Source organism: Suncus etruscus, chromosome 1 (genome assembly GCF_024139225.1).
Source record: "Suncus etruscus isolate mSunEtr1 chromosome 1, mSunEtr1.pri.cur, whole genome shotgun sequence".
NCBI lineage: Eukaryota > Metazoa > Chordata > Mammalia > Eulipotyphla > Soricidae > Suncus > Suncus etruscus.
The window spans coordinates 32,606,614-32,632,352 of NC_064848.1; the positions used below are offsets into that span (position 1 = coordinate 32,606,614).

General features: G+C 39.0%; 1 protein-coding gene and 1 non-coding gene across 2 annotated transcripts in view; both read left to right on the forward strand.

Moving 5' to 3' along the window:
• XRCC5 (X-ray repair cross complementing 5) overlaps nucleotides 1-25,739 on the forward strand; it is a 134,233-nt gene that overhangs the window by 89,677 nt on the left and 18,817 nt on the right. The window contains exon 16 of the mRNA XM_049770326.1: nucleotides 492-561. Coding sequence (XP_049626283.1) covers nucleotides 492-561 — 70 coding nt within the window. The remainder of the gene's footprint in view (nucleotides 1-491; nucleotides 562-25,739) is intronic.
• LOC125996629 (U6 spliceosomal RNA) lies at nucleotides 14,227-14,333 on the forward strand. Its single transcript, XR_007491316.1, has one exon. It is a non-coding gene; the product is annotated as a U6 spliceosomal RNA (small nuclear RNA).

Here is a 25,739-nt window from a genome sequence, read left to right on the forward strand (position 1 = left end):
TTTTATTTGTGGGGTGGGGCATGTCCAGTTTGAGTAAAATTATATATTTTACCAAAATGTCAGTGCCTAAAGATCAGGAGTAATCTCTCCAAAGGAAGTTTAGCTCTTATGCCATCTAAGAGGGACAATTATACCATAAAGTGACACACCAGCCCCTTTTCCTATTTAGTTGGGTTTGGGGATGCATAGATAAGTACCACAATCAGGTATCAAGGTAGGCCTGCTCCTGACTTGCATTGTGATATTTCTGACCCCCTCTGGAAAGAAGTTGGCTGCATAGAGGTATGTTAAAGAATAGAAGGCAGCTATTTGGCCACAAAGAAGCTACTTTTAACAGAATCCTATAAATGAAAAAGAATAGAAAATACCTTCCCTTAAATTTGGTTTTATTTTATAAGAGCATATTTAACAGCACTAAGTGTTCTTGCATTGCCTGGAGTGCTAACAAGAAGAAAAGTGACCTGCAACTTTATTGTCTGGGTATCTTCTAGGTTGGAAGTGTGAATCCTGTTGAAGATTTCCATGTGCTCCTGAGGCAGAAGAATGCCAGCTTTGGGGAAGGTGAGTGCTATGCTATTGGCCCAGCATTTGTGTTATTAGATTATTGTTAAAAAGTCTAGATGAACAAGTCTGGCTGTTTGTTGTGATGCTTTTATTTAGGCCATTTTCATCCTGCTGCTGCTTTGTGGCTGTCCTTTAGTGATGAACTCACTGAGCATTATGAACAAACACATGCAGGTCATCTCAGCACAGCTCTGTCAAAACCATTGCAAAACTGATCTGTAGGGTCCTGGTAAGAAAACTTAAGGACTAGAGCTTGGAGCTTTCTCTTTTATTTCATTGAAGTTCTTTGAGGTTTTGAGTAAAGTTAGAATAAAACTTTTTTCTGTGTGTGGTATATCTTTTATTTTCAGAGACAGATTGTTCATAATGCAATTGTGCCCTTTTCATCTTTCATCTTTTATTTTGTATTTGTTTGTTTACTTTGGATGGGGGGAGTCATTCGGGCCATGCCAAGTGATCCTCACAGTCTATTTTTCCAGGCTTTGTGCTCAGGAGTGACCCCCAGCAGTGCTCTGGGGAACATAAGTAGTACCAGTTAAAACATAGGTTTAGGCCTATATTCACTTTATAAGACAGAACATTCCTGTGTTGCAACTATATGTACCACAGTGAGCCATTCACAACAAACAAAGGTTCAAAGGTTATACTGTAATAGACTTCCTCTTTGGCTCTGGCCAATCTGAGCAGGCTTTTTTACAGTGTAGATTCGGGTACAGAACATTGTATAATTTGCATGCATAAAAAGCCTGCTCGGATTGGCTGAGTTTGAGAGGCGGTCCTAGCAGCCTTGCAGTGATTGATGCAGGATTGAGTTGGAAAATTTGTTTTGTGGCAATATCCAGGCGATTTTCCTTTAGCGGCATATCAAAACGTTTTTCGGAATATACTCGGCGTATAAGACCCCGATTTTCAGTTGACTTTTTTTTTTTTTTCATTTTAAAAGTTGTCTTATACGACGGAAAATATGGTAACTACTTGGGGTAAAAACTGAGTCTTGGGGCTGGTGTGGTGGCGCTAGAGGTAAGGTGTCTGCCTTGCCAGCCCTGCCTAGGAGAGACTGTGGTTCCATCCCCCAGCTTTCCACATGGTCCCCCAAGCCAGGAGCGACTTCTGAGCGCATAGCCAGGAGTAACCCCTGAGTATTACCAGGTGTGGCCCAACCCCCCCCCCCCAAAAAAAAAACACAAAAACTGAGTCTTTGTCCCCAGACGTGATTGTTGGGCTGGTGCTAAGAGTAAGAGAAAGGAGGAGGAAGTAACTACCTTGATTGAAGAAGGAAATCTAGAGCTTATTCACAAAAGAGGAAGAGAAGAGGGTGAGGAAATGAATGAATTCATGAAGGACACAGCAGTCTATCATGACTAAATATTCAGAGTCACTTGAAAACAGTAGTTTACTGGGCTATTTGACGAAACTGGTGAAGAGACAGTTTGGGGGCTGGGATTACTTTAGGCAGAGAAAGCACCTGAAAAGGAACCATGAGAGTAAATTCCCAAGAAATCCCCTTATTTTAGGAAGATATAATGATGCCTTTAGGCCCTGTAATTGGAGAGTCAAAGGCAATCTTGTGAAAATAGCAAGGGTTTATATGTTACATTTAAGGATAACATATATGTTACATATAAATGTTTAAATGTTACATCTTATATGTTACATCTGAGTATTGTGATGCTCATTTTACAGGTAGAAAAGCTAAAACAAATGAATTTCACCCAGCATCACGCTATTAAATCCATGTCTCCTTGAATTACTATTTTTTTATGTTTATTTAAGCACCATGATTACAAACATGTTTGTAGTTGGGCCTCAGTTATAGACAACCCTCATTAACCAGTTCAAATTCCCACCACCACTGCTCCATCACCCTCTTCCCCCACCTACTGCCTCTATTTGAAGGCATTCTACTTTATCAACATTGTCATGGTAGTTCTTAGTGTAGTCATTTCTCTAACTACATTCACCACGCTTTGTGGTGAGCTTCATATATGGCTGCTCCTTCTGGTACTCATCTCTATTGTCTCTGGGCATTATTATAATAATGTCTTTTATTTTTCTTTCTCTTTTTATTTTTTTTCCCATTTCTTCCATTATCTCATGTTTCGTGGTATAGTTTCTCAAAGTAGTCTCTGATTACCCTTTGGATCTCTTTATTATCTGTAGTGATCTCCCCCTTTTCATTTATAATCTGGTTTATTAAGTTTCTCTCTTTCCCTTTCTTTGTGAGTTTTGCTAGTGGTTTATCAATCTTGTTTATTTTTTCAAAGAACCAGCTTTTGCTTTCAATGATCTTTCAGATTGTTTTTTTTTGGGGGGGGGGGTTTCCACTTCATTAATTTCTGCTCTAAGCTTTGTTATTTCCTTCTTCCTATTTACTTTGGGTTCATTTTGTTGATCGTTTTCTAATTTTATAAGCTACAATTAAGCTATCTGTAGGCCCCTTCTCCCTTCCTGATGTGTGCTTGCAACTTTGATTTTGAGTCTGTGTCTGTTCTGACTATTCAGATGTGTGTCTTGTAGGCAGGAGAATGTTGGATTCAGTTTTTTGATCCATTTTGTCACTTTGTATCTCTTAACTGGTGCATTTGACCTATTGACATTAAGAGCGATAATTGTCATGGATTTAAAGCCATCTTTGTGTAGAAGTTTGGTGTATCTTTAGGCCTGTCTTGTCTTAAAGTAAACCTTTCAGTTTATATATTAAGGCTGGTTTTGAGTCTGTAAAGATTCTGAGCTGCTGTTTATCCATGAAGCTATCTATGTATACTTTCTTCAAACCTGAAAGTGAGTCTGGCTGGGTGCAGTATTTTAGGCAAAGCATTCATTTCGTTGAGTTTTGTCACTATATCTCACCACTACCTTTTGGCCTTGAGAGTTTCTTGTGACACGTCTGCTGTAAATCTTAAGGATTCTCCCTTGAATGTAATTTCACTTTTAGATCTTGCTGCTTTCAGTATTCTATCCCTGTCAGCAGGATTTGTCATTGTGACTAGAATGTGTCTTGGAGTGCTTTTCTTTGGGTCTCTTTTAGCTGGTATTTTTCGGGCATGCAGGATTTGGTTGCATGCAGTCTTTAGCTCTGAGAGATTCTCTATAAGGATGTCCCTGACTGTTGATTTTTCTGGGGATTTTCTTCCTGGGACTCTGGGACTCCAATGATTCTTATGTTGTTTCTGTTGAGTTTATCAAAGACTTCCATTTTCTTTTTTTTCCCCCACCCCTCAAAAAATTCCATTTTCATCTTTTTGCATTCTTTGAGGATATTTTCCATTGTCTGATCATTTGATTTAAGGTTCTTTTCCAATCCCGTTTGCTGTATGGAGTTGTTCTGCATCTCATCTTCCAGCTCACTGATTAAGTCCTCAGTTGCTGTTACCTGTTGTAGAGGCTTTCCATTGAGGTTTTTCATTTCATCTACTGAGTTTCTCAGTCCTGTGCTGGGACATGGAGAGATTATGTTCTCTGTGGTCTTCTTGGCTGCCTCATGGAGGAAAGCAGGAAAGCAGGCAGGGAGCGAGGGCTCAACCCTTTATAATGGCTCTGTTGTACTCTGGTTCCTACTGGCCCTTCTTTCCTATACATTTTGTTTTTTGGTTGTTATTGTTGCTACTTAAACAAGGGGTGTGGAGATAGCTTAGTAGCCAAAATATTATCTGTCCTGCAGTATGAGGCTGCTAATGAATCCCTTAGTATTTCCCCATATGCTTAGTGCAGCCTTGGCAACTCTGTTGATTGGGACCCTGACCCTCCAACTATGCAAATCGCCATGATCCAGGTGTGTATGAACACTGCAGTCATCATGTTTCACCCTCAGTGCTCACTGTGGCTGGGTATGTCAATTTTTGAAAGCAGCACTAAAGTGTGCAACACCCAGTGAACACAGCAGTCAGGAAGTATGTGAGTAGTACATTACAGGATTTAACCCCTACTGACATGCGCTAAGAAAGTATATGAACTCCACAGCTACACATGTGTCACCCTGGGTTATCATGGTAATGATGAAGGGAAGAGAAGTGAAGTGGGGGGAAGGAACATCATAAAGTCATCTATCTAAAACTGCCTTGCTCTAGGATTTGTGATGTCAGCCATCCTCCAATGGTGGCCATGAACATCCCCTAATACATTGCTCATGAAATGATGGAATGTCCTTAGTCTGATAGTTTCAGACTTGGTTGGTTAGAGCTTTCTAGTGACCTCACAAAAGCAGACTTTCTGCAAAGCTGTGGGAAAATAAGTCTTCCTATTAGTTAGCAAGCTACCTCTGCTTTTTGAAGCAAATTTGGCTTCTCTTTTATCCTTTCTCTTCTTGCTTCAAGTCTCAAGAGTTGTTTTTCTTTTCCCTTTTTGGGGGGTTGGGGGAACTCACACCCAGCAGTACTCAAGAGTTAATCCTAGCTCTGCAGTCAGCAGTCAGTTATAGTGGGCTCAAAGGACCATATGGTAATTGGGGATCAAATCCCAGTCGTGTGCAAGTCAAGTGTCTTACTTGTTATACTGGATTTGTTTTTTCTCTGCTTATCTTCTCGTAGTTCCTCTGCCTGGGCATCTATCTACTAAGGCCCTTTCTAGGCCATGCCTTTTCCCCCATGTAAGCACTTACTTTATCCTGTGAGTCTCTCAATCTGTTGAACTTGTTTATCCTTCCCAGAGTCCTCTGCCTAAGACTGTGGAGAAAGAAGCCACTCCTGTTTGTTTGTTTATTTATTTATTTATTTTTGTGGAGATGACCCTGGAACCACACCCAGCAGTGCTCAGAAACTGCTCCTGGGTCTGTGCTCAGGAGTAACCCCCCCCCCCACCTTATTTATCTTCTATTCCTTTCCTTTCTTTTCTGTCTGTTTTCAAAATGATTTGCCAAAAGTAGAACAACAGTAGAGAACCTTTCAAATTGTTTTACTCTTAGCACTTGACATTCTCATCTGTTGTTATGAATTAAAACATGGGTAAATCTTCCTGTGTGTTCTATTCATAACACAAAGGAAAAGATTGTGTTCCATCCCTGATACCATTTACAGAGGCAGTTACATATTCTTTTTTTTTCTTATTTTAAATGGAAATGACAGTTCTTGCCCTAAGCTTATTCGCATCAAGAATGCAACTAGCATTCTGGAGCCAGGGTATGTGTTTTTTTCTGACTACCACTAGTTCTGTAAACGGGCCTTAGTTGCCTCAGGTGCCCTTACTTTTCTGATTTCACTAATGCTTTACATACTATAGAAATGATCCTGGAAATTATAGTCTTTCACCAATGCTTTACAAGAGAAAAATCCTTTATTATCACTCTATCTAAGGACACAGAAATTGCCTCTCATCTGTGTAGGTATACTGTTCTCACACATTTCACATTAAAAATTACTAAGAAGGAAAATTCTGAATTTTAAATGTTTATCCCCCCCCCCACTGCTTTTTATTTAGGATGATACTAAAATGGCTAAAAGAAACAAGTTTGAGAATGAAATGCCATTATATTTTACTTTTCCAAATAATTCCTAGCTGATTAAGAGAAGTCTAAATTTATAGATTCTCAGTAAGGATGGTTCTATATAAAACAACTTGAGTTTACTTGGTATGCCAAAACAGGTTCTCAGAAACCCTTCAGTATCAGAAAAAGTGAATGTATGGGAATAGCAAAGGATGGAATGTAATGACATGTAAAGGAATTGTGATTAGATGATGATTCTTTCCCATGAACCTTATTTTTGTCACTTAGATTTTTTTAGTTCACATAGGTTAGTGTGGACTCGTATTTGGAGTCTGAAACTTGACGCTAGATTTATGTTATATACAACTGAGCAGTGAATGTACACTTACTTGTTTAGTTAGGTGAGGAGCCTTCTGATAGTTGCAGAAACATTTTTTCTCAACATTCTTTTTTTGGGGGGGAGGTAGAACACCCAGTGACATTCAGGGGTTACTCCTGGCTATGCACTCAGAAATTGCTTCTGGCTTGGGGGGGAGCCATATGGGACACTGGGGATCAAACCACAGTCCATCCTAGGTTAGCACATGCAAGGCAAATGCCCTACTGCTTGCACCACCACCCCATCCCCTTTCTCAGCATTCTTTGCTTTCATTATGTTTATTTCTCCAATTACCTTATTTTCAATCATCAAGCAAAATCCTTTTAATTTTTTTCTTTTTTCATTCTGGAACTACGCTTTGTGATGCTTAAGCACTATTTCCATCCCTGTGTTCAAGGTTACTCATGTTTTTTATCACATCTTTCCCTTTTAATTTTCAATTTTAAGTTTTTAATTTTTAATTTCACCCTTTCCTTCTTTTAATTTTAAAGTATTTTTTATAAAAGTGACATCTGTATAACTTTCCAATACTAAGTAGAATTTGGTGATGTTGGTAGTGAAGTCTTATTATTCATCACAGACTTTGTTTTGGGGCCATACCCACTAATGTTCGGGGGTTACCTTGGCTCTTCACTCAGGAATCTCTTCTGGAGGGATTTGGGGAACTATAGGGGATGCCAGAGATTGAAATTGGGTCATCCACTACAAGGAAATTGCCCTGCTTCCTGTATTATCACTCCAGCCCCATAGATTTTATTCTTCTGTTTTGTTCTATTCTTTGATTGAGCACTGAGTTATTCACATGGCTCTTTATTCACATTATATGATTTTTATTCATAAATTATGCTCCAAAGTGTTGATTCACAAGAATTGGGATGTAGGAGGTATTTTTCGTGTGTGTGTGTGTGTGTGTGTGTGTGTGTGTGTGTGTGTGTGTGTGTGTGTTGGGGGTGTTGTTTTGTTTTCTTAAAGGGCTCTGGTTTATGTAATTTTGGGTATGACATATGTAAACTTTCTTTGTTCTTTCTAGATAAAGAGAAGATTTAGTCTAGGCTTTTATCTGTTTTGCATAAAGCTGCTAAATAAAGGGGGAAAGTTCTGTCAAATACTTTTAATATCCTGATAAAAGCATGCTAACCAAAACATTAAAATTTAAATATCTCTGGCTCTGTGAAAGTTTATTTTTTAAAAATAGCATGGCATACTTTCTTAACACCATCCCAAAATAGCAGTAATGCTTCTGGTCATGAGAGAAAAAATATATCATTACAGATATTTTAGTGCTTATTAATATTTCTTACTAAATATCTCACTGTTCTTCACTAGATTCCTTTTTGACTTGTTCAAATGGTTAACACCCAGAATTTGATTTACTTTATGCTTATTGATCAGTAACAATAATCTCACTTAAAAACACAAATTTATTTATGAGAATTCTAAACAGTATCTTCTAAGAGAGGACTTTATGGTGGTACACATAATTATGTGGAAGACACCGAATCACATTCCAAGGAGTTCATTCTTGCTTTCTTGTGACTTAAACTTCTTCATTGGTTGCCTGTCTTTCATTAATAGCACAGTGTTACCCCCAATTTACGTTTTATATAATAAAATTGAGTAAATTAGAATGAATTGACATGAAGACAAAAAGAAAAATATACTTAAAGGAAATGACAGAATTCTACAACAGCATATTAACACATATCACATTAACAGTGATTTTAGTTTTCAGTTATCGTTTAAATGTTCTCCCTAAAAAGCTTCCATTAGTTTCTAAAATCCCTTCAAGTTCCCATCAATGCGTGAATCAGAACAGCTCTAATTACAGGGTATGGCTCTTGTAAAATATAGCCTAGTTATCTGTTATCAGAAACAAATGGAAACATAAAACATAAGACAAGTTAGTTTGCAGTCATTATGTTCTCAGTGAGCACTTAGTTTCTTCCGAGATTGTTAAAGGGGATTCTGTATGTGCTATAGGCCGTGTTTTTATTTCCTCCCAGCATTGTTTTCTCCTTAGTGGTTTAGTTGCTCTTCTTGAACTGCTAAAGTATTTTTGTTTCCTTTTTTTTATTTTAAAAATGAATGATACTGGGGCCAGAGTGGTGGTGCAAGCGGTAGGGCGTTTGCCTTGCACGTGCTAACCTAGGACTGACTTCAGTTTGATCCCCTGGAGTCCTGTATGATCCCCCAAGCCAGGAGCGATTTCTGAGCGCATAGCAGGAATAGCCCCTGAGCGTCACCTGGTGAAGGGTACTTCCCCAGGACTGAAAATGTGGAACTAGTATGAATGTATTTCAGGTCTGTATTTTATTTTATTTTATTTATTTATTTATTTTTGGTTTTTGGGCCACACCTGGTGGTGCTCAGGGGTTACTCCTGGCTGTTTGCTCAGAAATAGCTCCTGGCAGCCACGAGGGACCATATGGGACACCGGGATTCGAACCAACCACCTTTGGTCCTGGATCGGCTGCTTGCAAGGCAAATGCCGCTGTGCTATCTCTCCGGGCCCCAGGTTTGTATTTTAAACACTGAGTGACCCTATGTTTAGTATCAGGGTCAGCAATAGTGCAGTAAGGCTCACATTATTAGGTGTTGATAGAAATGCAAGAATAATGGGGCTGCACTGTTAGTAAAAGGATAGAATGCATGCCTTTCATGTGACTGGTCCACGTTTGATCACCAACACCCACCCTGAGCACCAGCAGGTATGGCCCCCAAACAAACAAACAAAACAGACAAGAAATGCAATGGGGCCAGAGCAGTAGCACAACTAGTAAGGTGTCTGTCTTGCCCGTACTAGTCTAGAACTGACCAAGGTTCGATTCCCAGAGTCCCATATGATCCCCCAAGCCAGGAGCGATTTTTGAGCACATAGCCAGGAGTAACCCATGAGTGTCATTGGGTGTGCCCCCCACCCAAAAAAAAGGAAGGAAGGAAGGAAGGGAGGGAGGGAGGGAGGGAGGGAGGGAGGGAGGGAGGGAGGGAGGGAGGGGAGGGGGAAGGGAAGGGAAGGGAGGGGAAAGGGAAGGGAGGGGAAAGGGAAGGGATGGGAAGGGAAGGAAAAAGGAAAGGAAAGGAAAGGAAAGGAAAGGAAAGGAAAGGAAAGGAAAGGAAAGGAAAGGAAAGGAAAGGAAAGGAAAGGAAAGGAAAGGAAAGGAAAGGAAAGGAAAGGAGGAGGGAGGGAGAAAAGGAAGGAAGGAAGGAAGGAAGGAAGGAAGGAAGGAAGGAAGGAAGGAAGGAAGGAAGGAAGGAAGGGAGGGAGGGAGGGAGGGAGGGGAGGGGGAAGGGAAGGGAAGGGAAAGGGGAGGGAAGGGAAGGGAAGGGAGGGGAAAGGGAAGGGAAGGGAGGGGAAAGGGAAGGGAGGGGAAAGGGAAAGGGGAAGGGATGGGATGGGAAGGGAAGGAAAAAGGAAAGGAAAGGAAAGGAAAGGAAAGGAAAGGAAAGGAAAGGAAAGGAGGAGGGAGGGAGAAAAGGAAGGAAGGAAGGGAGGGAGGGAGGGAGGAAGGAAGGAAGGAAGGAAGGAATGCAGGAACAATAATGGGTACTTTAGAGAAAGAGTATTTTACCTTTTTGCTGTAGAAGTTCACTCTTGAGTTTGGCACACATCACAAAGAATGAGAACAAGCAGTGTTGGCGGGGATGTGGAGAGAAAGGAACTTTTATCCACTGCTGGTGGGAATGCTGTCTAGTTCAACCTTTATGGAAAGCGATATGGAGATTCCTCCAAAAACTGGAAATCGAGCTCCCATACGATCCAGCTATACCACTCCTAGGAATATACCCTAGGAACACAAAAATACAATACAAAAATTCCTTCCTTATACCTATATTCATTGCAGCACTATTTACCATAGCAAGACTCTGGAAACAACCAAGATACCCTTCAACAGACAAATGGCTAAAGAAACTGTGGTACATATACGCAATGGGATATTATGCAGCTGTCAGGAGAGATGAAGTCATGAAATTTTCCTATACATGGATGTACATGGAATCTATTATGCTGAGTGAAATAAGTCAGAGAGAGAGAGAAAAACACAGAATGGTCTCATTCATCTATGGGTTTTAAGAACAATGAACATTCTTGCAATAATAATTTTCAGACACAAAAGAGAGAAGGGCTGGAAGTTACAGCTCACCTCATGAAGCTCACCACAAACAGGGTTTTTGAGTTTTGTTAGAGAAATAACTACATTTCGAACTATCCTAATAATGAGAATGTAAGAAGGAAATAGAAAGCCTGTCTAGAGTACAGACAGGGGTTGGGTAGTGAGCAGGGAGATTTGGGACATTGGTGATGGGAATGTTGCACTGGTGATGGGTGGTGTTCTTTACATGACTGAAACCCAAACAACACAATCAGGTCATGTAATCAAGGTGTTTAAATAAAAAATATATTTAAAAAAAAACAAGTTCACTCTTGAAGTAAGTGCTAATGGGAATAATTTGAGCTAGAGTTCAGCTTAAGTTCTCAACCATGGCAATTTGATTCTTTTGCTCTACTGCCTGTTTCCTCTGGTTCTTCCTCTATCAGGGGTCTCAAACTCAATTTACCTGGGGGCCGCGGGAGGCAAAGTCGGGGTGATCCTTGAGTGCAAAGTCAGTAGTAAGCCTTGAACATTGGGGGGTGTGACCCAAACAACTAAAACAAAACAAAAAAAGATTCCTCTAGGGCAGGGCCACAAAATGTACGGAGGGCCGCAAAGGGCCCACGGGCCACGAGTTTGAGACCCCTTTATGGTTCTCTGGTTCTTCGTTGATCTTTGTCAAGCTGGGCAAGCGCACTTTGTTTTCCTTGCATTGAGCTGTCTTCAAGATGGCTTCCTAAGCCCAGCTGGTTGAAAAGGAAACTGATTTCGGATTGTGCTGAAGTGCAAACTACTTTAATCAATGACTTAAAAGAGACTGCTCATGACAAACAACAGAAGCTCTTAACCAATTAAGATGTTTAAGAAAGTATGTTAGGCTTTTGTTAAAATTGTCACTAATCAGCTGAAATGTGTTAAGAGGAGCCTAGAAACAGCTTGGAAGACTCAGTAAATGTAGTAAATGTGTTTTGGTCCTACCCATTCACATTGAAACTCTAGACAAAAAAAAAAATATGCTGACGCAGAAAGAAATGGCAAGTATATTTTGGTACGGTTAGTCATCTCTATCTTATCCATCTATTTCTACATAAAACAAATAATATATACGTATATATTTGAAATGTATGTTTATTTTTCAGTCAGAAAAGAGAAAGGAGCTTGATTTAGATATGAACGACGGTTTCAGTAGAAATTGAGGCTCTTTGATCATAGATACTTTGAATATGGCAGAATGTTGCAAGTCAGTCCCTGAAGTGGTTGACTGATAGAGGGATGGAGGATGAGGCCTTTCTCTTCCAGCTCGAAGCACACGTCTGCCACCCTGTCTAGCCGACGGTTCTGAGGTGAAACGGCAGGTAAACAGCTCGCAGACAGTCAGGCTTGTGGAAATATTAGCTTTATTCGGTGGACAAGACTGAAGTCCCAAGACTCAGCCTCCGTCTGTTCCAGCAAAAAAGCCTCGGCCTTCCACAGACCCTTGTTTTTATCCCCCAGAATCAGGTACCACCCAATAGTGGGATCAGATACCAACCAATGGTGGAAGCAGAATCAGGTACTACCCTAGGGTGGGGACAGAATGCCAGGTCACACCCTAGGGTAGGGCACAATCACCAATCAGGTTAGGGTCAGCAACATACTAATCCCCTAAAATATTTACATACACAACAGCAGGAAAGTTAAGTTTGGTGTTTAAATTTTTGCTTTGTTTTCTCTCCCTATTGTTTTGGGTCACCCTGTTGTCCTCAGGGTTTGTACTCCTGGCTCTAATCAGGATTACCCCTGATGGTGCTTAGCTGACCACATGCAATTCTGAGGATATTAAATCCAGTTTATCTGCATGCAAGATTAAGTGCCTTACACCTTGACCTATCTCTTCAACCTCTGTCTAGTCTTTTTAGTACTATCTTTTAATATTTAAAGTTCTTAAGTCTCTTGTCTTTTATCTCTTCTGAACTATCATTTTATTGTTATATTTATTGTTATTGCCCAGCTTCATGTCACAAAGAATTTTTTTAACCTAAATGTTTTAGACTTGTAATCCACATTGAGTTGATTTTTGTGAGTGGTATGAGATAAGGGTTTGGGTTCATTGTGTTTCATAGGGATAACACAGTGTCCCTGCACTGTGTATTGAGTTAACTGACCTTTTTCTATTTAATTGCGTTACCCTTGTCACCTGACAACAAATATGTTTATATTTATATTCTTCAATTCTGTTACATTGATCTGTGTCTGATTTTCTTTAATATGTTTTTTATTGCTTGAGCTTTATACTATTTACTTCAAAATAGTAAATTTTGAAATTCTGTAGCAGTAAGTCTTCTAATTTTGTTCTTTTCCGAAATTATTTCATACTAGTCTAAGCTCTCTGAATTTCTTAATATTAAACTTTAGGGCTAGCTTTTCAAACTTACACCAAAAAAAAACCACTGAAATTTTTTATAGGGACCGCATTGAGTATATAGAATAATGATAATTAGGAAAGAGTTCCCCTTAATATCAATAATGCTAAATTTTCCAATTCATTAATATATAGTATTTTCCATTTAGATCTTATTTATTTTCTCTACATAGTATTATTTAGCATTCAGTCTCTAGGTCCTGCACTTCTCAAAAATTTGCCAAATATTTTTTATTATGCTATTGAGATTGAATTTTAAAAAATTGGGGGGCAATGGGGTATAACTAACCAGGGCTTACTTCTGGCCCTGTGCTCAGAGATTGCTCTTGGAAGGGAGTTAATTGAACTAGGGTCAGCTGCATTAGCCTTTGTACTATCTCTACACCCCCTAAATTTAATATTTGTGTTGTTTATTGCTGGCATATGGAAGTATTGTTACCCATTGATCCTTATATCCTGTAAACTTACTAGTTTACTAGTTAATAGCTTTTCATAGACTTCTTAGAATTTTCTACATACAGAACCCTGTTGTTTGCAAATAAAGGTCACTTAACTACTTCTAATTTGTATGCTCTTATTTATTTATTGTACTGGCCATAGTGGCCAGTTTGGGTATACAGAAATGATGATAATCAGCATACTTATTTCCTTTATCTAAGGGAAAACTTCTATTCTTGCTTTTGTTTCTTTTGCGGGGGTGGAGTGCCACATAGTTGTGCTAAGAGCTTGCTTCTACCTCTGTGCTCAGGGATCATCCCTGGATGTGTTCAAGGGACCTTATGTGGTGCTGAGGATCAAACTAGGGCAGTAACTTTCAATGCAAGTGTCTTCACCACTGTACTCTTTCTCTAGCTGAAAGCTTTTATTCTTCTAAAATATTCTTATTTGGGGGCTGGAGAGATAGCACAGCAGTAGGGCATTTGCCTTGCATGCAGGCAGGCAAAGACGAGACCTGGGTTCGATTCCTGACATCCCATATGGTCCCCCAAGCTTACCAGGAGCGATTTCTGAACACAGCTAAGAGCACAACCGGGTGTGACCCAAAAAACAAACAAACAAAATTCTTATTTCATTTTCTTGTTTTCTTTGTTTTTGTTTTTGTTTTTTTGTTTGTTTTTTTTGCTCATACTCAGTGGTGTTCAGGAACTACTCAGTTCTATGTTTAGGGAACTTTGCAGTACCAGGAATAAAATTTGAGCTGGCTGCATGCAAAGCATGCACTCAGTCTTTTAAGCTATCTCACTGGGCCCAAACCTTTCATGCATTTATTGTTAGTATGATGTTCAAAATTTCTCTAAGATTCCCTTTATCCATTTGAAAATATTCTCTTCATTTTTTTAGTTAATTGATATATTATTAAGAATGAATATCTGTGCTCGCTTCGGCAGCACATATACTAAAATTGGAACGATACAGAGAAGATTAGCATGGTCCCTGCGCAAGGATGACACGCAAATTCGTGAAGCGTTCCATATTTAAAAAAAAAAAAAAGAATGAATATCTAGGGCCCGGAGAGATAGTATAGCGGCGTTTGCCTGGCAAGCAGCCGATCCAAAACCAAAGGTGGTTGGTTCGAATCCCGGTGTCCCATATGGTCCCCTGTGCCTGCCAGGAGCTATTTCTGAGCAGACAGCCAGGAGTAACCCCTGAGCACCGCTGGGTGTGCCCCCCCCCCCCAAAAAAAAAGAATGAATATCTAGATATTTTATCCATATGCATTGAGGTGATCATATTTTTTTGTCTATTATATTAGTTGATTTTTGGTTGTTAAATCATTTTTTCTGGTATAAATGGCCAATTGAACTTGGTAATTAGTCTTGTATATTTCTGAATTAATTTTGCTAATATAAAATTAGGAATCCTGTGTATGTTTATGAGGTATAGTTTCTTTTGATCTTTGATTTTGGTGTCAGGCATATATACTTGTTAGAATGAGCAAGTAAGGAGTTATTGGTTCTATCTCTTTAGGATTGATATTTCCTTTTTAACTGTTTGACAGACTTCACTAAAACCTTCTGGGACTGGGTTCTATGTGGGGAGCTTTTTATACTAATTTAGTTATTACTTAGTATAGATTTAGACAGTTTAATTTTTTTTCCTTGGGTCAGGTATAGTAATGTCTTGAATCAAATTTGTCTGTTTCATCTATATTGCTTAATTTGTTGGCATAATGTTGATCATATTATTTTTTTCTTATAGTGTTTGTTAATTTTGTGTGTTGGCAGTGATGCTTTTTCTCACTCTGTCTCCTACATGGAAGGGAAATATATGAAATAACTAAGATAGGATTATTCCACAATTGTCCCCACTTATAATTACTCTTTTGATGGACTGTAAATGAAGTAAGCAAGATATTTGAATACTAAATGTGTAGCATCATTGGCAGGGTTGTATCTGTAAGCTAAGATGTACCTTCAGCAAATCTGTTGTTTCCTTTTGATAGACTTTCCTGAATGCATCCAAGGCTGCGCCTTATCACCCACTTTAGGAAACATTGTTCTATAGTAAATCTTTCTAAACACTGATAAACATTAAAGCTCTGTTTTGTCCCTCCTTGATTTCCATGGGTGTAGTTAGTTTGGGGTGAGGGCAGAGGTGTTTTTTGCTGTTCTTTTGGTTTGTTTGTTTGTTTGTTTTGTTTTGTTTGTTAGTCACATCTGGTGGTGCTCAGGGGTTACTCCTGGCTCTTCACTTAGAAATCGCTCCTGGCACGCTCAGGGGACCATATGGGATGCTGGGAATTGAACCACTCTCTGTCCTGGGTTGGATGTGTGCAAGGCAAATGCCCTACCACTGTGCTATTTCTTCAGGCCTGTCTGCTGTTCTTTTTAAAAAGGGAGATTTTCAGAAGGGTACTGATTCCTCTTTTTGTTTTGCTTTGCTTTCTGTAAACCAAGTTTGTAAACCAAGTACGTTTGGGAGTTTCTGCACTAGAATCTGGTTATTTATAATATTTGATAATATTATAATATTTATAATATTTGATACCAGAAAGTTTAAGAACCTATCAAATTCTTGAGGCATCCTGAAATAGCATGCTGCTGTTGTTGCAGGAGTGGTGTGGTGGGTCTTTGTGTTCGTCCATGGTACTTAGGTAAAGATGTTCAGACTTGGTGTTAGAATGTAGAAGAGTTTATTGGAAAGTAGAAGAGAAAGGAGAAGGAACTTCCATGTGCAGGGAAATTTGCGATAGGACTAAGAAAGGGGTGATGTGTAGGCTCTTTGCATTTCTTGTCTTTTAATAAGAGTGTGAAGAGTGATCTGGCTGGTTTCAGTCTTTTGGGTTATTATCTGGCCATATGCCTTAGATATTGCCCATTAACTTTGTCTCCCAGTGAGCCTAAGCTCTGGAGCATAATTTTGTGGTCTTGGGAATTGTACTTCCTCTTCATCAGAAAGAGCCTAGGTTTTTACAGGAACATTAAAAATGCAGGATGGGAATAGTCCAAAATAGGAGTGCTCACTACAGCTGGCAAAGAAAAACTGAGGCTTCCTCTTGCACCCCCTCATCCTTCTCCCTTGACTCCTAAACCAATTCTATTGGAAGCTGCCTCCTTTCCTTTTTTCTGGGAAATTTTCTTCTTTACTCTCTATATTTCTTCAACTGGCTACATGAATTTCAATTCCATTTCAATTACCAACTTTTAATTGGATCCTATTGCCAGATTGGTCTCCTGCTCTCCAGAGTGTTTCCTTTGGTCTGCATGGTTACTGGGCTACTTGGTGCCTTCTGCTTCCATCCTGCATTAGTTTGATGCCATCCACTCAGGGATGAGGCTAGACATACACTCTAAAATTGCTGCAGTATTGAGCTCCTCCATCTTGCATGCTGCCTGCCTCCTCTGCTGCCTATCTGGAATGGAATCAAGTCGAGATGGTAAGGGTCTTAATTTTTCTATATTGCCTTTTATTTTGAACTCAACACTTTAGAATTGTACGACCTGAGAAAATGACAAAAATCTCTTTGTCTGCCTTGTCCGTTTCTTAGCACTACTCCCAACACATACTTCTAGGCATATGACATAAACATTACTTTAATGAGCCAAAGAAATCACTTCCTTATTTGATGAGAAGTGCTTCCTTTAGTTTCTTATATTAGAATCATGCCCTAGTTTTGTATGTTAAGTGCAATCCATTCTGGAATTGGGAAAATTAGTTACACTAAAGTAGATGTGCTTTGGTCTTTAGTTAACTTCTGTATGGCCTATAAATATTTATTAATAACCTTCAGGCTTTTATATCTTTCAAGACACATTCAACTGGGTCTTTAATGCTTAAATTGAATTAAGACTGCAAAAAAAAAAAAAAAATCGTGCATCCACCTATCTACCAGGAATCTTTTCTTTCCATCTGACTCAAGAACAGATTTGGGTTTATACCTAATTTAAGACAAGAAATGCTATTTATTTGTTCTGGATTTGGAGGGTGAGGACAAGGAGAGTGCACACCCAGCAGTGTTTTGACCTGTGCTCAGGGATCATCCCTGGCATGGTTCAGGGGACCATATGTGGTCCTGGGGATCAAATTGGGGCCGATTGCATGCAAGGCAAGCACCTTAACCCTGTATTATCTCTCTAGCCGCAAGAAAAATCATTTATACAGAATGAAAACACCTGTTGTAATGTTCTCATATAAGGTGAGAATATAACAGTGGCTTTTTCTGGCTTCTCATTAGCTCACCCTGTCACTTGTTTTCTAGAGTAAGCTATGACCAAGAGAGTGAGTGTCTCTCATTCTTGTGACTACAGAGTACGGCTCAGAATTGAAAGGAAAATAAAAGGAAAGCAATCTAGCTATCTTCAAACGGATTCTAACAAAGTCTTTGCATTTTCTCTGTTCCTTGTGCCTGGGGTTTTAATTTAACACATCAATGAAAAGGCAGCATTTAAAAGGGGGGCGGGGAACACCCAGCATGATTTACTTTTATTAGTGCAATTGGTAAGAAATTACTGCATATAATGAGAAAATCATTAAGCATGAAGAAAATGGGCTGTGACTGAACTTGTGGAGCCTTAAATGGTAAGGTTTTAATTGAGGTTTTTTTTGTTTGTTTGTTTAAGTTATTGGTAAGGAAAATAATAATAATAATACTTTTAAAAGAAACCCAGGCTCTGTGCTGTTAAGGTAGTCAGCACTTCATATGCCTTAGTTCAATTTCCTGTCCCACTGGCCATGCATGATATTATAGTGATGCCATTCACCTCAGTGTCATTGTTACTGACTTTGTCTGTTCTAAGGGGGCGGGGGGGGGGGAGGGTGAGGCAGGGCAGGCTATATCTGCTGGATGAGAAAGTCAGGAAAATATCCAAAAGAACAGTTTCTAGGTTTGGTAGACAGGGAGTAGGGCCCAACTTTGTCTACTTCATAGCCCAGCTGCTTCCACAAGGCAACATTTAAATGTCTGTATCAGGGGCCGAAGAGATAGCATGGAGATAGCATGCATGCCTTGCATGCAGAAGGACGGTGGTTCAAATCCTGGCATCCCACATGGTCCCCTGAGCCTGCCAGGAGCGATTTCTGAGTGTAGAGCCAGGAGTAACCCCTGAGCACTGCTGGGTGTGACCCAAAAACCAAAATTAGAAATAAATAAATAAATAAATAAATAAATAAATGTCCATATCAGTTTTATGAAGGAAAAAAAGAAACAAACTTTTTTTCTACTTCTCTATTGCCGTTCACTTACTGCTTTATTTCTGGTTAGAATATTTGATTAATGGCCTCAAAACTAAGTCAGATATACCACAATTCGGAGCAAAAACATTTAGGGTGATGTTTCCCTAGAATCTCAGCTCTAGACTCCATAGGAAGCAGAAGCAGGAAGAATGTTTAAAAAATATGTTCGCGGGCCCGGAGAGATAGCACAGTGGCGTTTGCCTTGCAAGCAGCCGATCCAGGACCAAAGGTGGGTGGTTCGAATCCCGGTGTCCCATATGGTCCCCCGTGCCTGCCAGGAGCTATTTCTGAGCAGACAGCCAGGAGTAACCCCTGAGCACCGCCAGGTGTGACCCAAAAATCAAAAAACAAACAAACAAACAAAAAATATGTTCAGGAGCCGGAGAGATAGCATGAAGGTAAGGCGTTTGCCTTTTATGCAGAAGGTCATTGGTTCGAATCTCGGCATCCCATATAGTCCCCCGAGCCTGCCAGGAGCGATTTCTGAGCATGGAGCCAGCAGTAACCCCTGAGCACTGCTGGGTGTGACCCAAAAAACAAACAAACAAACAAACAAAAAAATACGTTCAACACATGCATCTATTGTCATTGAAGGAAAAAATATTTTTCTTTAAAGGATGCTTTCTGTTGGACTTAAAATTGCAGAAGTATGTTTGACTTATAATAGAACTCAGGGGAAGAACTTTCTCAGTTTCTTTCTAGGTCCTCTGTTATCATGAAACACAATTGTTTTCATTGTTCACAAATATCAATCCTGAAAGAAAAGGAAAAGCTGTGAAAAGACGTCTTTAAATTAGAAAAAAAAATCAGATCTTTTACATAATTCTGGGTTTTTGTTTTTGTTTTTTTTGGGGGGGATAGGGGGTCACACCCGGCAGCGCTCAGAGGTTACTCCTGGCTCTATGCTCAGAAATCGCTCCTGGCAGGCATGGGGGACCATATGGGATGCCAGGATTTGAACCACCATCCTTATGCATGGAAGGCAAACGCCTTACTCCATGCTATCTCTCTGGCCCACATAATTATGTTTTTATATATAGACAATTAAAGATTTTTTTAATGGCTGGAAGAAGCTTTAAACATACTTCTTCACTAGAAATGGGGGAATAATTCACATTCCTCCCTTCACTAAAGAATCCTTGTTAATTTCTATCTCATTGAGCCAACTGGCATATGTGGGTTTAAAATTCTAGATTAGATTAGGTCATAGGTTTCTTAGATCTGTCCCTACCCCTAGACATCCTAGCTAGATACAAGGTGAGGGTGAGGAGCCTGGGGCAGAGCTATTCACTGCACATTACACATGTGGACTGACTTCATGGGTTTAGCCAATGGGAGAACATTGGAAGATTGGGAGATTGCAGAAAGTGAGAACAGCAAGGCCTGAGGATTTCTCCTTTCTATCTTGAGCAGCATCTTCCATCCTCCGGGATTTCTGTTTATGCAGGACTGGTCTCTGAGTGCCTTCTTCCACACTGCCAAAATGTGCTGAGGGCTCCTTGCTGTTCCTGTTCTCTGGGTTGCATTACCATTTTTCTTTGGTTTTAAAATTCTTTATCACTTGTGTAACTATGACCTGAATTGATTGGCTGTGTTATTCTGAGTGCTTTCTATTCATCTAGTTCGAACCTGTCAATATATGCTATTTCTACTGAAAATGGCTAATTTCTAATCCTAAGGAGATATAAAGAAGCATATTTGTGATCCATTTCTATTTTAGTTGCCTATATAAAAACACATTTCTTACTCAGCATTTTTTTATATAAATTTCTATTGTAAGGTGGTGATTTTAAGTTACATGTGGATTTCCTTGGTGGTAAGAATAGAGTGTTTGTTTAGAGTTTTACTTGCTGCTGTGACTATTCACTCCTTTTAGTCATTTAAGGAGTGACCTGACCATATGTTGATTTAATTGTACTGAATTTTTATTGCCACTTTTCTGTTTAGTTTGATAAACAAAAATGGTATCATTGTCATGACTATGTAAATCTATTGTTTGAATTTTACTGCTGACATCTACAAAGTGTAAACTTCTTCAATAAACAGACTTCACAAGCAGCCTTGAGACAGTGAGAAGAATGAAATTGAGAAGCATTGTGAATGCTCCCTGGGCTCAGCAAAATTGTTTGAGATGTCCTTATGATCCTTTATATATAATATGTGACGGGCAGGGGTTCCTGCTGCTTTTTCAGCTTTTTCACACAGAGGAGAAAAAACTCATAAAAAATAACCTCCTTCTTTTTTGTTGGAAACATCATCTCAGAGAGCAGAAGTAGTCGGTCAGTGGAAAGTCAGAGGCTGACAGCCACATGGCCCCAATCTAGGCCCTTGTCACTGCCTATCAAGTGATGATCTATTTTCTAGATTTTCATTTTCCTAATTGTCTTCTCCAGAGAGGGAAAACATGCATTTCAAATTAAAAAGAAAATACTGCCCTTTTTCTCTTACTTAGCACTTCTGAAATTAAAGAGTTTTTATTTTATTTTATGTTTTGAGGCCATACCTGGCAGTGCTCGGGGATTATACCTGGCTCTTGCATTCAGAAGTTACTCCCGGTATGCTGGGAGACCATATGGGATGCTGGGGATGGCCGCATGTAAGGCAAATGCCCTAGCCTCTGTGCTCCATCCTCTGAATAATGTTTTTAAAATTGACTTTCTCCCCACCCACTTCCTGTTGTTGTTGTTGTTGCTATTGCTATTATTGTGTAGTGCTGGGATTATAGACCACAAACTTAATTTTGGTACTCACACATACTTACTTGGTTACTATGTGCCAGAAGTCAGATACTTTTGGCATTGTGGATCATACCAGCAGAGCTCAGGATGGCACTCAGCTATAGGGGAACAGAATAGGAATATAATTCAGTCATACTGCTGGTACAAAGCAAGCCCTTAGCCACAGAACCAGTGTCTGGGCTCTGGGTAGCATTTTTAATGCAAACTAAAGTATTACCAGGCTAGTTTTGTGCATCAACAGCTGGACCTGGTTAACATAACATTCTGCATTAATGTGTAATATTTATTTCTTTTTTCTTTTCTTTTTTTTTTTTGCCCACCCCTCTCTCAATAATGTCCACATTTAAAACCTCGACATCTAGAACAAATATTTTGATTTTTAACACTCCTTGAGATAAATGATGGCCTCTCTGCCTTAATCCCCAAGATGAATGACTCTTCCAATGACCATTTTTTATATTAGTTACTAATGAGTATTATTGAACCTCTGACTAATTCTGAAAAGCATCCTGGTGTATTATAATTGAGGCTATGATTTACTGAATATAAAGACTTGACAGGCCATTCCTCAGCCCTGTAATGGATGTAGAAACAGAGAAAAATGTAATGGTGATCATCATCTTCTTTTTCAAGAAGAGGACCAACAGCAAATCAAACTGTGGTCTTACCACAGTAGAGTATTATTTTTGTCAGCAGTTTCTATATTTTCCTTTTATTAAAAATGTCAGGAAAATGTGAGATGCCACCAAACTTTAGAAAGGAAGTTGCTTGTCCATATTTCTTTGATACTTTGTGTATTGTAGCATCAGTTACAACTATTCAAAGGTGTTAAATAATTAAAAGGTAGTGAACCACAAAATCATCCAGAAGAGTAGGAACACAATTTAGAATTATAGGGTCCAATAACAGATTATTCCTAGAGAAGCAGAATAGTTCTTGCTGTTCTTTGGACTTACAGTAGGTTTGGGTATCTACTTGTATACCTGAGTCCTTTAGACAAAAAGACTGACTATTTTTTAATATGATTTTTATTTTGATCATAGTGTCTTACATATTGTTGACAATAACATTTTAGGTACATATTTACATAAAATCAGGGGGATTCCCATCACCAAATTGTCCTCCCTACACCTCCATTTTTGTCCTACCTCCCATTTCCTCTTCCCTCACCCCCAGGGCGGCTAGAATATGTGGTCCCCTCTGTATCCAGCCCACTACTTAGTAGTCTTGCACCTGTTTGGTCTTGATGCCTCCCTTATCTCCCCCTCTAACTGTAGGCAGGACTAGCTAGTTCAAGTTGCGTGGTTTTGCTGGAAAAAGAGAAGATATATAAACTGGGGTAAGAGTCTAATACTCCAAAAATGGGTGGAATCCTTCTAGAGGCTCTCATCATCGATTTGGGAGATGAAGGAGAAAAAGAAGGTGAAACACTCCACCAGTACCAAAAAAAAGTGTCAATTATCCAGTGAGGACTCCAGCTATATCGATAAGCACCACAAAAAATAGACGAAAAACAAAACAAAACAAAAAAGACAAACAAAAACAAACAAACAAACCAAAAACACGCCATGGTCTTGAAATAAGAAACATGGCATAGCACATAACGAAAAAAGATAAAAGAAGAGAAAAAAATAAGTATAATTGGGGACAACGATTTCAATAATCACACCCAAACAGAGAAATCGACCAAAATAGATAGGTAAATAAAAATAATAATAACAATAATAAATGAAGGTAAAATATATATATATGTATATATATATATATATATATATATATATATATATATAAAATAACCAAAGTTTTGTGCTTTTTGTATTTTTGTTTTTTCCCCTCCTGCTCTGGCACAGTAAATATTGGGGTCATTCGAAAAGGAATTCACTTGGCCTAAGAAATATGGGGTTTCTCCGTCCTTGGAGTATACTGTCATGGGATCAGCTCTAGACTTTGCTCAGGATCATTTATTCTCCTGATGGTGTTTTTTTGGTGTGTGGAAGACTACTGCTCTGTCCAGACTGACTATTTTAACATAAATAAAATAAACATTAGACCCACAAATACAGGTGGACTTCATTTTTAAGTAGAAACTGGGTAAAATACCCCCCAAATTCCTCTTCTTTTCCCTATTCTTATTAAAAATGATTGCTGGATATTGTTCTTATTTGAGTAATTTCTCTGTAAGATGGCATGTGCATGTGGGGAGGGGGCAATTTAGGTGAGGGACGGTCAGGTCAGTATAGTTCATTCTTTACAAAGCAATTCAGCACTGTCCAGTTGCTGCATAGGCTCTCAGGCATGACTCCCAAAGTTCTTACTCTCTAGTCCTTTGTGCTGTTTAAATTCTTTTCATTGCCATCTTTATGTAATAGTTTGAATGAAGTGGCCAGCTCTCTTACTTAAATGGTCTCTTCTAGTAGTTCCTGTGGCATCACAGCCTGGTGGTTTTTTAATCACCCTCTATGCTTTCAGCCTCCTTTAGCTGCTATTTCCTCTGTTTAAACTTCATTTAGGGCTTGACCTTCAGCTCCCTTTACCCTAATTTATGAATAGAACTTCCTGCCTCAAGAGCCTTCTTCAGGATTCTGATACACAGTCTTTTCTTCTTGGGATCCTTTTTTCTCTTGTGTTCCTTTTGATTCCCATGCCCTTCCCCTGAAGTCCATGGACTTCATATATTAAGCCATTTGACTTTTTAAAGCATACCCTGTACTTTTCCACCTCTTTTTTTTGGGGGGGGGGGTCACACCTGATGATGCTCAGGGTTACTCCTGACTCTGTGTTCAGGAATTGATCCTGGCAGGCTCGGGGGACCATATGGGATGTTGGGGATTGAACTCGGGTCCAACCCAGGTTGTCTGCGTGCTAGGCAAATGCCCTACCGCTAAGCTATCACTCCAGCCCGACTTTTCCACCTCTATTCAAACTTTTGTTCATTATGTATGATGGCCAGATTCTGTTTTTCATTTCCTAGCTTAAAAATCTTGCTAAACTCATGAAACTTTAATATGTTCCCAAATGTTTTTTTTAGTTTTGGTTATTTCTATATAACTCATGCATTCTTTTCATTTGCTTTCTATTATTTATGCATGCTTTTATTAGACAAGTCACCTTAAAAGTAAAGATCTTATTTTCAACTGAATTATATGTCCTAAAAAATATACTATAGTATATTATATGTAGTAATCATGCAATAACTGTATAGAAGGATAAAATAATCACTATAACAGAAAGAAACACTTAGCTTGCTCTGACTTCTCATTTCAAAAGAAATGAGAAATATGGGATCTTGGAGATATACAGCCCTTGGCCTATATTTGTACCTTGATATATAACTTCAAATGAACTTTATATCAAACACTGAGACTCTACCTTGTTTTCTCTGCAGAGTGTGTAGTGTAGGGAAAAATCAAGCACTTTTGTGACTTTGCGTTTTCCAGCTGAACAATTGAAATTAGCTTCTTCTTCTTTTTTTTCTTTTTTTTTTTTGAAATTAGCTTCTTGCGCTCCCTGATAATGTGTTGCTCTGCCTGCTAATCGGGATTCTGTTTTTAACTCTGTTTAAAAAGATACACCTAAACAATCTTCATATTGTTCTGAATTATAGTTAGATGGTCATTCATCACTGCAGGGTACCTTGGTAAAGATATCTGAAGTTACAAAGAAGCAGTTCTTTTAATCTTTCAAGTTTAAATATAATGGAGATCATAATCTAGTAGGTAGAAGAGATGAAAGGGTCACTGGGAATATTTTTCTCTGGGTGCAAAACTGTTGTATTGGAAAATACTTTCTCTAGATATTCAGGGTTTTTTTGTTTGTTTGTTTGTTTGTTTTTTCACATTCCATAAGGTCCTTTAGAAATAAATTGATAGCATTGAAATTCTTGTTTTTTTCTAAGGAAATGAGCTTTGCTCATAGAACTGTAATTCACCTACTAGCCTTTATTGAGCTTTATAGGATTTATAGCTTATAAGGACTTTGTATTAGTATTGCATCTACATATTTTCAGAACTATTAGAAAGCCCAGATGAGGCTGTGATCATGGCCAGTGTGCATTGTTAGAATTTTTGGTCATTCAGCAATCAGTTAAGGAGTAGTTTCAGGGACAAGGGAGACTGCTACACCTTTAGTCAGGCATGTTTGCTTCTCCTGAATTTGTTTTACACAGATCATTTAATCTGTTTGATAACTTACAGTTCTTGATTTAAGTTTTAATTTTTATATGCTATTTTTTATACTGAGGAGACTGTGTGTGTGTGTGTGTGTGTGTGTGTGTGTGTGTGTGTGTGTGTGTGTGAGAACTTATGAAGCATCCTTAAGTTGAAAATGGTATTATAGGGGCCTGAGAGATAGCATGGAGATAAGGTGTTTGCCTTGCATGCAGAAGATCGATGGTTCGAATCCCGGCATCCCATGTGTCATGTGGTCCCCCGAGCCGGTCAGGAGCGATTTCTGAGCATGGAGCCAGGTGTGACCT